Source organism: Oxyura jamaicensis, chromosome 4, assembly GCF_011077185.1.
Source record: "Oxyura jamaicensis isolate SHBP4307 breed ruddy duck chromosome 4, BPBGC_Ojam_1.0, whole genome shotgun sequence".
Classification (NCBI taxonomy): domain Eukaryota; kingdom Metazoa; phylum Chordata; class Aves; order Anseriformes; family Anatidae; genus Oxyura; species Oxyura jamaicensis.
The window spans coordinates 69,194,635-69,206,850 of record NC_048896.1 but is presented as its reverse complement, the minus strand read 5'-3'; the positions used below and the strand labels follow the sequence as shown (position 1 = coordinate 69,206,850).

Here is a 12,216-nt window from a genome sequence, read left to right as displayed (position 1 = left end):
GTTGCTGTTATTGAAACGAGTTGGGTGCAGCTTAAGTGTGCAGGTGAGAGGAGCTCCCACATATCTATCTCACTGAAACAGAATACAGAAAACGTTCCAGCTCCTCTGCTTACAGGGAGGGAGGAAGGGACCTTTGTGGCCCCAAACAAAGGTGCTGCTTGATTTACCTCCAGGGTTCGGGCAGAAATTCAGAGCTGCCCTCTGAATCTTGGCCGCATAAAGCATTCCTAATTATGAGTTAAGCAGATTTTTTTTAAGGATCTCAAACTAAAGTTGAAAACAAACAAACAAAAACACCTAGAAATCTAATTCAAGGATTTAAATAGGAGCATGCAAAAGCCCTGATTTTTTTTTCTTATGTATTTAGAATATTACATTTGTTTGCATGGTGTTACAGAAGGACCCTCAGGGTCAAACTCACGTATCTGTTAAGAAAGGGTAACAAAACAAGCCTTTTTACTTAAGCAATGAGCGTGGTACAAGTCCATGGGACATGGCAATTAACATCAGCTGAAGTACTTACGAGGAGGGATTTGAAAGCTGCAGTTACATAATCTGCAGCTGCTACTTTCTGCCACCTGAGGTCCTCTTTTATCCCCGATCAGTAGTGTACTGCTCATAGAGAACATTACAGTATGTAAAAGAATAACGCACTGTTGAGGTGTTTCATTGCAATTCTGGAAGTGAAAAATCTCAGAGAGGTTACATAAAGCTGTTTGTATTGATGTGGGTATCAGTTACTAGATTTAGAACCATGATTACTGGGTTTCTGGCAGACAATTCATCTCTTTTCTTAAAACACTCCGTACTGTGCTTTGTTGATGATTTATCTGCTTTGTTAATGTTCAGCAAATCCTGCTTTATTAACATTTTTATTTTCAATACAGTTCTCTTCCCCCCTCTGACTTGAAAAACATGTAGTGATTTGTGAGTGTGGTGCCTAAAATGAACTTTCAAGTTCATTTCTAAACAAAGCAAGATGAACACAGGCATTTGGGGGATGCAGTGACTTTAGCAATTAGGAGTTTAACTTTTGGAATCAAAGGATTCTCTCAAAGACCTTTCCATGCCATGCTTTCTACGCAATGTTTCTGATAGTGAAAAAGGTTAAATTAAGTGTCGTGTGCTCTTCTGTCTATATGTTATGCCATGTTTTTCACAGTCTATGGTATTTTTTTATGTTGTTTCCATTTTAAACTATCAAAAAAGGCAAGCAAATTGAAAAAGTAAAGTATGACTTTCTAATTTTTTTAATAATAGTGCCTTTTCACCTCCTTGCGAAGGCCTTTCCAAATGAGTGCAGCTTTAAGTTAGTCCCAGCAGCATGTAAATCGGCTAATGCATTTCTTGCCCCTCCAGGTCTCGGTTAATTATTCCTCTTCTGTGTGTTGTTGGGAGCATTTGCATGTGTGTTTGGTGAGCCATGAAAGGATATTGATCTGGTTGAAAAAAATCAAGGCATAACAAAAATACATATAACTTTTTTTCCTCTTTTTTTTTTTTTGGTGGGGCAGGGGCAGCGTTGTTCTTTGATCCACCACGCTATCGAATTGACCAAGTGGCTTTACTGGCGCAACAGAAAGGTGCCAGGAGGGCTAGGATTAAGAGGCTAATGCCGGAACTCCTTAAACTGCCTGTGCCCCTGAGAGAACGCTTGATGAACCGCGACCTAATCGCTGTGCTTTATTCCAAGTGAAGTGTTTCTGTGTTTTGTAAACTCAGGCTCGAAGAGAGGCTGAGAAATAAAACACAGGCCTGATGACATAACATCTCCCTGCCTGGAAGCTTGTGTAGCAGCTTACACCAAGCGGCAACAAGGGGGCTATTTATTCCTAAGGGGTCTATTTATTCCTTCTTGGGTTTGGAACCAAGGTTCAAAGGTGTGAGCGCTTTGGGGCCTTGCTTGTGGGATGGGCCTTGCCTGGCTGGAGCGTACCTGCCATCGTTCGTCAGGCACATGCAGAAAACAAGTCTCTTTTGTTTTTCCCTACGCATTTCTTTGCAGATTTTTGTGGAGCAGAGATTATGCTTGTGCATTCGACTACTCAAAAATACTTTGAACTTTTCATCTGTCAAATTGACAGTGTGATGTCAGTGCTACGGATAGCAGTAGTTAAAGGAACTGTCGTCTAAGGAAAGATTTGTAGAGCAAAGCAGTATCTTGTCATTTTAGACTTAAGAAGGGGAAAAAGCAAAACAACATAAAAGACAATAATGTACAAACAAATGGCTTCAGATATAACCGAATGTGTGATTTTTTTTTTTGCCCTTATTTTGGGTGGCACCTTCCTTTAGGTTTGTATTAGTTACATACGGCTTGGGTGAAGATTGTGTGTGTGTGTGAGAATGTATTCTTATTCTGAACCGAACTCACTTCAGCGTGAGAACGGATTTTTATTCTGTGTACTTCTCTGGTCAGCGTGCCCCCAGCCGGGCGCCCTGGAGGAATTGTTCCCCTCAGCCCCGGATTACCCCGAGGGTTATCACTGGGTGCCTTGCGGAGTAAGAGCTTGGGCTGACAGGCAGATCTGAATGTCTGGCATGCGGGCCGTTGGAAGTGTCTGAGAAGCGAGCCCCAGCATGTGCAGCTTTAAGTTCATTTATTTTTCCTATTAACCAATATATCCGTTTTTTTCCTGTGGAGCCTGAGCTCCTCAGCCCTCCAACCCCCCCCCCCCCCAACGCCTCAGCCTCCTCGCCTCGCTGCCACAGCAGAGCCCCGCCCCCCGCCTCACTCATCCAATCGCAGCGTTCGGTGGGCGAGGCTCTCGGCCTCCGCATCCAATGGGAGGTGCGGCTGACACAAAGTGGCGTTCTCTGCACGCGCTTTCAAGGCCGGCCAGGAGTGGCAGCGGTCAGGCCCAATTAGAGCAGAGGGAGGCGGGGTTAGCCCACGCTCGGGCCCAATAAGACTGCGGGAGCGGTCCGGGGCAGGCGGAGGAAGACTGACAGCAGCGCGGTCCAATCGTACAGCATAACCTGCGGCCTCCACGGGCGGCGCCAACCAATGGACGCCGCCGGAGGGCGGGGCGGGGAGGTGTCCACACTTGTGCTGTGCGATTGGGAGAGAGGGGCTGAGGGAGCCGGGCCGGGCCGGGCCGCGCCGTGCGTGCGCGCTGCACGAAAATGCACTCGGATGGCGCCGCTGTCAGTGAGTAGCGGCTGGGCCGCCCCTTCTCCTCCTGCCGCCCTCACGGCCGCGGGGGAGCTGCGAGGGGCTGGGGGGGGGCGCGGGGCCGGGAGCGGAGTGGGGCCGTGACGCAGCTCCCCCAGCCGGGGGTGGGGGGGGGGCGGGCGTGGGGGGGGGGAGAACCGCTGGGGGGGATGGGGGGGAGAACGCGGTGCATTGTGGGAGGTGGAGTCCCACCCGCCGCCGCCCCCCTGCGAGGGGAGGGGCCGCGGGACTACAACTCCCAGCAGGCGAAGCGGCGACACTCCCCACCTCCGCCCCTGAGGTGCGCGCCCCGTTGGGGGGCCCTGAGGGCGACGGGCGCTGGGGCGCGATCGCGGCTCCCATCGGGGGGCCCGGCCCGACTTGGCTCGGTGCGGAGCGTAGGGACCGCTTGGGGCGTTGTGTGAACGCGCCTGGGGGCGGCCCGGCTTCCCTGGGCTGTGTGTGTGTGTGGGGGGAGCCCGGCGTGCCGGCGGTTACGGCTGCCGTTAGAGCCCCCGTAACCGCCTGGCGCCCGGCCGGCTTTCTAGAAAATGCCTTCTGGGGGGCCTCGGCGGGGTGCCCTGCCTCAGAAGGACACCCAGAGCACTCCGTTACACGCGTGTAAATTGCTCCTGTAGTGCTCCCACGCTTCCTAAAGTAGGATGGTGAAGGCTGCGTAGTGATTGTTTTAAATTTATCTGCAGAAAGCCAAAATTGTGCCTCATCCTTCAGCTGTTACTGCTTTCCCTGTCAAAACGTCCTTTGGGATATATGGATCTCCCACCTCAATGTATATATATATATATTCCATGTAGCTTGTGGCCTGCTATATGTGGTATTTTAACAAGGAGTGTTTTCCTAAATTAACTTGCTTCATTATCAGTAGATTCATAGCAGTATTTTTTTTTCCACGTTAATAATGCTTGCAGCGGTAAGTGGCAGAACATTCCTTGTGATCCTTCTCTGCCCTTAGGATGTAAGCTGTTGTTACGTTTTTTGCTCATTTGTATTTTCTTTCTGAGACTGAACGTAATGCTTTTTCTCGTTAGATGAGAAACACAACTTTCCTTTTCTCCGTGGCAAACATCTGCTTAAAAATTTCTTGTAACTCCGATAAAAATAAACAGAAATGCTTTCTGTTTGCAAGGAATGCAGTAAGCTGCGTTAGGCAAGTAAGCAGTTCTCCTCTCGCTGCTTCTCTTTATTCTTTTGTACCAGGATGGGTTTTTATTGTATCTAATTTAAATATTAGAGCATTTAATGGTGATGGTGTATTTCTTTCTACAATGAGTAACGCTGCTAACAAGGGCTTCAAGTAGAAGCCTTATTTGAAATGTACCTGTTTGCAAATCCCAGAGAAGCATTTTTTTCATATTGCCTAACTAAAACATTTTATTTAAAATTACTAGCCTGAGATTAAATACAGTATCTCATTTTGGCTCGTAAAGCGGTTTAAAAAAAGAAAGAATAAGCCACATCCTAGTTTGCACAGCGATGTGTATTTTATTTTTAAATACGTATTGTTACGGCCACAAGGCTTTAATTTGCCATTGAGAACGAGCTGGCGTGGCACGTTTCTGTGCCACTTGTTGCAGGTGTGTGGCTGCACAGACCATGGGACTCTGCCTACCGCAGGGGCTCGCTCCTTCCCACGAGATTCCTGCTTCCACTGCCCTGCTGGTCAGGGGCTTTGCAGGAGCACTCTCTAATCCAGTCAGTCAAATTTATCTGGGTTAGCTCTTGCCCCCTACTTACGGTGGCTGAAGTGACACATAAGATGTTTGCCTGCAGTGGATTAGGGAATGTGCCCGTGGTCCCTGCTGTTGGCAAAGCTGCGGGATCTGTAATTTTGGCAGCCGGGGGAAGCAAACAGCTGGGGCTGTAATACTGGGGCCTGGCATGGCTCTCTGTAGGCTGTTGCAGCGCCATCGTGCTGCATAGTGGGTCTGTGTGGTGCTGGATGCCCTGGCAGCACGTGCTGGATCTGGACAGGGTTGCATTTCTGCTGAACCAGCTGGAATACAGGATACAAAGTTTTTATTAGCTTTGTGCCCTCTGTAGGATGACAAACACCACCTAATCTGGTGTGAAGTTGAGAGTGGTGCTGGCAAACTGCTTTGTGGCCGTAGGTCTCAGTGATTCAAAATTAACTCACTGATGTTTCTCAAAATGAATTTGGTGGTAGAGTGAGTTAGGCTGGATGAGCCCTTCCATCAAATGGGTGTAAAACTGGTTCTGTATGACAAGCCTTGTAACTCAGCTGTCCGCAATCTTGAGCTGTGGGCTGAAAGAGTGTCTGTTCACAACCTCAGCAGCACAAAATCACTGAAGGGCTGCTTGATTTGATAATAGATGCTTTAGAAGGAGGTTTAAATTGGTTCTAATTTTCCACTGCTTTTACTCATTCTTTTCCAGCTGTGGCGGGTCATTCCAGCATTGTTACGTTCTGGCAGGAATCTCCCTTAGGAATGCTTATCAAATACATTCAGTGGGTACACAAACAGTGGTATTTGCAGCAACAGCAACGGACAGATTGCACCATAAATGCACTCAGTGCTGGGTCTTTTTTCTTTTTTTTTTTTAAAAAAGGCCACAAAATGTGAGGCAGTGTACAGGGTTTCTAAGGAGTATCTGTTGGTATAGGCCTGACTTGTTCAAGTCAATCAAGGATAAATGGAAATACATTCAAACTAAATAGTAGCTGTGCAACTTCTGCGCTGCTTAAATTGCTCCAAAATTCTCAATGAACTTTAGTCACCAGTAGCTCTTTTTGTAAACAACGAGCCTTTGGGTCAGGGTACACAGTAAACACCTAGGTAAAACAAGGAGTTCTTCCTGCGGAAAAAAGACAAATGCTTTTCTCTGTCTGTGTAGCATGCAGTCATTTTGAATTATTTTGTTACAGGTAATGTGGCTGATGGGTGATGTGGTAAAGTTGCAGGGAAGGTTTAGGTTAAAGTGATATGTTTAAAGTCAAGTGCGTTTTAGCGTGTTGTTATTTCAGCTGCATTTTGGTGGTGGGCCTTTATTCCAGTTACTTACACCGCTCTGCTTTGCTTCAGAATGCTTTAGGGTGTAGCATTTGGAAAATGAACTCAAGTTGGCGCGTGTGGGTTTCGATACAGCTGGTGTCAGCAGTACTTCTGAGCTCGGTGCTGCTCCGCAGGCATGCGTGCACGCAGGAGAAAAGCCCAATGGCACCATGGCTCTAGCTCTAACGGCTGGCTCCTTCTGGACTCAAGTAGGACAGGCACCCCACTTCTCTGATCGGTTCATTGGGTGCCCTCATAGTCCTGTGGTGCCTGGAGTTCAGCTCTAATTTCCTACTTTCTGAACCACGCCCTGTGTTCAACCCTGTCAAAGCAAGGATGTTCCTCTGCTTCCCAAGCCTTTTTCTCTGCCTCTCCTTGCCTGCTTGCTGTGGCGTGGTGGATGGGGAGAGACACATCTTCTGCAGGCTGCCCATGGTACAGGGTGTCGCTGCCTGAGGCGATTCAGCTGGGGATGGTGGAAACCAGTTCTTAATCCTGGCTTTGACAGGAGCATGGGGTCAGCTCTGAGCTGCTCTGTGCACTGCACTGCATTTGGGGGGCATCTCTGCCTTTAGAGGTGTTGTACTTCGGCAAAAATGAAAGCAAAACTGTTCCTTTTAAAACAAAATATGCTCAGTAATGAGTATAGTGATTCTGCTTTCTGAATGTAAGTACTGAAGACTTTCACCAAATGTAGGCTTCAGATCTGAACTCCAGAATTCATTAGTCAATTACTGTTAGGATAATTCTGTAAGCAGAGTACAAAGCGTGACATCGTGGAATTCAGAGATGCCAAAGTGATTCCTTTCTTGGAAAAGTAAAGCTTATTTAAAACTGGTGAGGAAGACAGTGCTTTGAAGTCTTATTTCCCCCATTACGGCAAATTTTCTTCAGTTCTGTTATTTGAAGCCAAGAATTGATTATATTAAATAAAAGTAAAAGCACAAACATTCCCCTTTAATTTTCAGGAGTGAATCTGCCTAGCATGTGTTTCTATCTAATTGTTTTCTGAGAAGCTTACAAAAACAGTACAGTATTTGTGCTCAGTCAGAGAAATCCTAGCAGTCACGAGAATTACTCCTACAACGACTTTCATAGCAAATTTTTTATGCCCAGTTGTATCTATAGCATTTAAGTGTTGCGTCTGTCTAGGATAATATTTTTAGACTTACTGTTTAGCTATACAGCTACTAGAGGTTTTCTATGTGCTGAAACAGTCTAGAAGCTTTTAAAGGAGACTCAAGAGGCTGCTGCTGGCCTGTGTTAGTGCTACTGCAAATTTTGTAGGAGATGATAATCGTGTGCCCAGGGGCTGGGGGTTGTCAGAGCTTGGAAGTGATAATTTTGACAGTAGGAACTAAGTTAGAGATGTCAGGCAAGTACGTGTCAAGGTGTGGGTAGGCTCGTAGCCGGAGATACTCTTTTTCTAGATTTTCATTTGTGATCTTGTGTGAATAGTTTGCCAACACATTGTTTCCTGTAACAAAAATTAGAGCATGGTCGTCTTTATTCCTAAAAATGTGACTTGACAGGTTTGAATTTGACATTTCAGATCAGAAACTAGGGCATTCTGCTTTGTTCACCTCTGCCATTTGCTTATACTTAAGATACGTATTGAGGTTTTTATATCAGATATTTTGAGGTTTATGTTTGTTCATTGCATTTCTAGGTGTGTCTGGCCAAGAGGAGCAGAACGATGTTTAGCTTAGTTTGGTAAGGAAGCGAGCCCAGCCAGCTGCTGGTTCTTTTGTCTCTCTATAACCATCAGGTCTGTGGTGTAAATTTTAATACTAAAGTATTTTAAAGGTTATTTTTAAACTTGACACTTTTTGCATTTAATTTTTATGTGATTGGGACTAACTGACTAAGCTGGAGTTCGGCACTTGTGCATAGTGCTAACCTGCAGACCAGGTTCAAGTCCTGTGGTGTTAGGCTGGTTCTGGCATTTCTTTCCTTTCTAGTTTCCGGTGGAACTGGAATTGTTTTACTCAGATGTATATTTTTTTCCTTAGGTGTTTCATTGTGGAATATTTCAAACTATTTAATAGAATTTGGAATTTCCATTGCTTTAGTCTTTGCTAAAGATAGGCTAAGACCTGCAAGAAAAATAAGCACATATATTTTTGTTGATTGATCTGTTTGACGTGCACCTCTTGAAGTTTGTACCTTGGGAAACATCCCAGCATATCTCCTATTTAGTATTTGTGAAGCAAGCAGGTTTCCTTCTTTTGGTCCCAGGTCAAGATTTTTCCTTTTCTGCAGGAATAAAACCAGAATAGTTTCAGCCTGACTGATCTGCTTTGAGATTCTTGAATCCAGGTGAAAAAAGGCTTCACACGTGGCATCTTTCTTCGTGTAAAGCTTGGAGGAGCAGCTGCTGGGTGCGTAGCCTCACATGGCACCCTGCTCTTCCCTGGGGGGCTTGGCAGGCTGGTGACAGAACAAGTCAGGAGAGGACGTCCCCATCTCTTCCAGTGTCATAGCAGTGAATCTCCCCACCACCAGATTTGGCCCACTGAGCCAGCAGTGCCGTGTGCTATTTGGGGGTTGAGCAGAGTTTTCCTGAGGGGATAGTGGGCTCTGGCTGACATGTTGCCTGTGCCATTGGCCCTGTGCTCATTCTCAAGATGGTGTTTGATGAGCATGGGAGGAAGGATTTTTCACCCCTTGTTCCCTGAATTTTTTTTTTCTAGGTATTCCTTTTCAGTGGCATGGGATGCTTTGTGTGCTGTTGCTTGCAATACACATACAACAAAGACTGAGAGAGGCTCAGAAGGGGACTTGAGCTGTAATTTAATTGTGTAATTCATTGGCAGCTGCTCACCTTTGCTTTCGTACCAAGAACTGGAAAAGAAGGCTTGTTTTCTGTTATGGATAATATCCTGACTTTGCCAGCTTCCTGTGTGGAAGAGAGAAAACTTGAGACGGGTTTCATTCTTGAAGCCTCAGTGCTCATGTGGATAAATCAGTGCAGAACTGAGGTGTGATGCTTGTTGTGTAAGAGCTGTAAAATATATCTGTGTAACTTCTCTAAGTCCATCATAATTAAGTACCTTTTTTGAAGTAATAGGTTAAAATTGTAGGGGTATTTCCAGTGGAGGTGTGAAACATGCTGGTATGAGTGATGTATTTGGAAGTGCCTAGGAATGTTTTATTTCAAAGGCAATACCTACTCTGTATAATCCTAGTTTAAAAACTATAGAAAAAATATTTTAGAAAGTACCATTTTAAATTATGTATTATTAATTTATAAGAAAATATTTGCTCAGTGTTTTCAACTTGTTACCTCCAGGTGTAACTGCTTTCTCTAAAGACCTGTGTTCTTTGTAGGTCTTAGGCTGGACAACAAGGGAAACTTTAAAATTACATTTTAATTGTTAATGGTCGTCTGTCTCCCCCCTATACATCTGTCCCCTCCAACCCCCCTTTTTAAAATTCCTTTCTCATGTTGGATTGAAGGCTGGCTAAGAAACTCGGGGTTGTTTTTTTTCTTTTTGCAGAACGGTTCTGCTTAGTATTGTTTGACTAGCAAAAAGTGGAACTTAATTGAGCACTTAATGCAGAAAAAAATGTAGCGCCCTGTTCAAGATGCAAGATCTTCCTACCATGGCGTGGTAAGAAGATATGGCTTGTCTTTGTCTTGATATAGATTATAAGTACATCTAAAATTTGAATTTCCATCTTTGGCATGTCTGACTTACAGAAATTGTCTTGCTGTGCTGGTGAATTGGGGAAAATGCAGTAAGAAGTAGGCAGCTATTACTGAAATGAGACTTTCCAGATAAGACAGTAAATGCAACATGTAATTCCTAAAGGTATCTTTAGAAATTTTTTTTATTCATTGTGATGAATAGTTCCATGCTGATGTGTGCTACAAGAATGGTTACAGCAGGCAGTTCCTTCAAATGCACTTCTTAAATTTATAACGTTCTTTTGCTTTTCGGGGGATCTGGTATTTCATAAAGTTGTAGAATAACCTCAGCTGGGACCCAGCTCCACACAGGACCACCCAAAAATCAGACCATGTGTCTGGGAGCGTTGCCCAAATGCTTCGTTAACTCTGGCAGGCTCGGTGTCATGAAGACCTCCTCAGGAAGCCTGTCCCAGTGCCTGACCACCCTCTGGGTGCAGAACCTTCTCCTGACACCCAGCCTGACCCTCCCCTGTCCCAGCTCCATGCAGTCCCATCGGGTCCGGTGCAGATTGTTTAGCCATAGATTCTGGGTCATCTCCGGTGTATCTTGAGAGCGTTCTTCTCAAATGCAAAGGATAGAAATGTGGGAATTACAGTTTTGTCCTTAGTTGCATCTTAAATCGGAAAGTCAACTTTAATGTTTCCCAGTAAAGATGCGTCAGTGCATCAGCTGGTAGCAGTGACGCTGGGCACACATGGGAATTTTGCTTGGGAGGCTGTGCTTGTCACACAGAACGTGTCTCTGGCTGTGTAATCAGCATGCTTCTTGGCACAAGCTCTAGTGGGGTTGCTAGTTTGTTTTCAGTTTAAAGGGAAATATCTTCTAGTAGTTTGCTGTTTGTATCTCTCAGCTGGTCTGCGCCCAGTTTCTGAGATTCCTGCTGGTTTGCATCCTCTCTGAGTGGATCCAAGTTGATCTTTTTTTGTAAATTACTACTTTTCTAGTTTTGTTCTTGGCACATTTCTAGTAAAAATAGGTGTTTTAAAAGCATACAGAAAGATTAGTTTGTTGCTTTTTTTTTTTTTTCAGCTGAGGCAAGCTCAAGTGTTTTATTTGTGGAGCATGGAAGCAAAGTTGGTGCCTAAGTTAAGGCTTCTTTCATGAAGTGTCAGGATTCTTTTTTTTTTTGGCTTTGGTCTTAACTGCTGTGTTGTGACTTTTGGTTCGTTAACACAAAAGTCATGTTTCAACTGTGTAAGTGTATTCCAGTAATTCAGTTTTGCAAAGAAAAGAGCATGGAGGCAAGTACTTGTTTATCATCTTTTAAAAAAACAAGTATTTTTACTAGTGATTTTAGAATGTTATTTCAGAATTGAACTATTTTTGGAATAGATGGAAGAAGAGGATCGAGAAGCATGGAAATTCTGTGTAATGATACCTGATTTTAAGGACAAAAGTTGTACATACTTAAATTTTTCAACTTTAATGTAATTTTGTACTTAGGTATAGTTCTGTTTTGCTGGGAATCATCCATGCCATAAGAGCAATGTGCACGTAGGATCTGCAGATTTAACTTTCTCATTTCCATTTGATGTTGAAAATGTTGATGCTGAAAGAGAATTGAGTTGACTTTGGTTTATAGTCTTGTGATGATTTTATTAAATTACCAGAATATATGAAGACCTTGGTTGCTACAGCTGGAAAACAGGCAATTCAAAACTTCTTTTTTTCTTCCCCTCTAGATTTTCAACTGAATTCTCACCTATCAACACTGGCAAATATTCACAAGATTTACCACACCCTCAATAGGCTGGTAATGACTTGCCATTTTCTCTCAGTGGAATAGCTGGGGTTATGGTCCAGAATGTTTCTGTGCTTGAAATCATTGCATGATGATTACTCTTCTTAAAACTATGACTGCCTTTTTGTCTGAGAGGTTGTGGATTTCAAATAGAAGAATTAGGAGATGAGCAGTATTAGTAAAAGTTGAAAGATTATTCACCAGGGGTCAGAGTGGAGTTTGAGAAGTGTTCGCTGCAACATTGGATTCAGAAGTTTTTTTCAATCCGAGTTTTCCTAGATCTATCAGGTACTGATAAATAATCATCATTACCCAATTTTTTACAGTTCTTGTGGAAGATATTGAATGAGTGAGCTGTTCTCTTGCAACCATGCAAAGGGTGAAACACAATTTTTGAAGTGTCCCTGCTGCTTTTACAAACGTTACACTGCAACCATATCTGGAAGTGCCTATATAGCTTCTGTTTGTACATTGCAAACTTGGTGGAAAAAATACTGCCTAAGAAGGGGGTAATTTGTTTCCAAGATCTCAGTTGTTTGTAACCAGTATTCTTGGGAACAGGTATGGGTGCTTATCCTTAAGCAAAGCCACTTC

General features: G+C 44.2%; 1 protein-coding gene across 6 annotated transcripts in view; it reads left to right on the top strand.

Moving 5' to 3' along the window:
- The first annotated feature begins 3,023 nt into the window (after positions 1-3,023).
- Positions 3,024-12,216, top strand: part of DCUN1D4 (defective in cullin neddylation 1 domain containing 4) — a 38,932-nt gene continuing 29,739 nt past the window's right edge. For 4 of the 6 annotated variants that reach the window (XM_035324294.1, XM_035324293.1, XM_035324292.1 and 1 more), the window contains exons 1-2: positions 3,024-3,151; positions 11,564-11,634. In XM_035324294.1, coding sequence (XP_035180185.1) covers positions 3,127-3,151; positions 11,564-11,634 — 96 coding nt within the window. In that variant the 5' untranslated portion in view covers positions 3,024-3,126. The remainder of the gene's footprint in view (positions 3,152-11,563; positions 11,635-12,216) is intronic. The other 2 variants (XM_035324296.1, XM_035324295.1) reach the window with 1 other exon arrangement.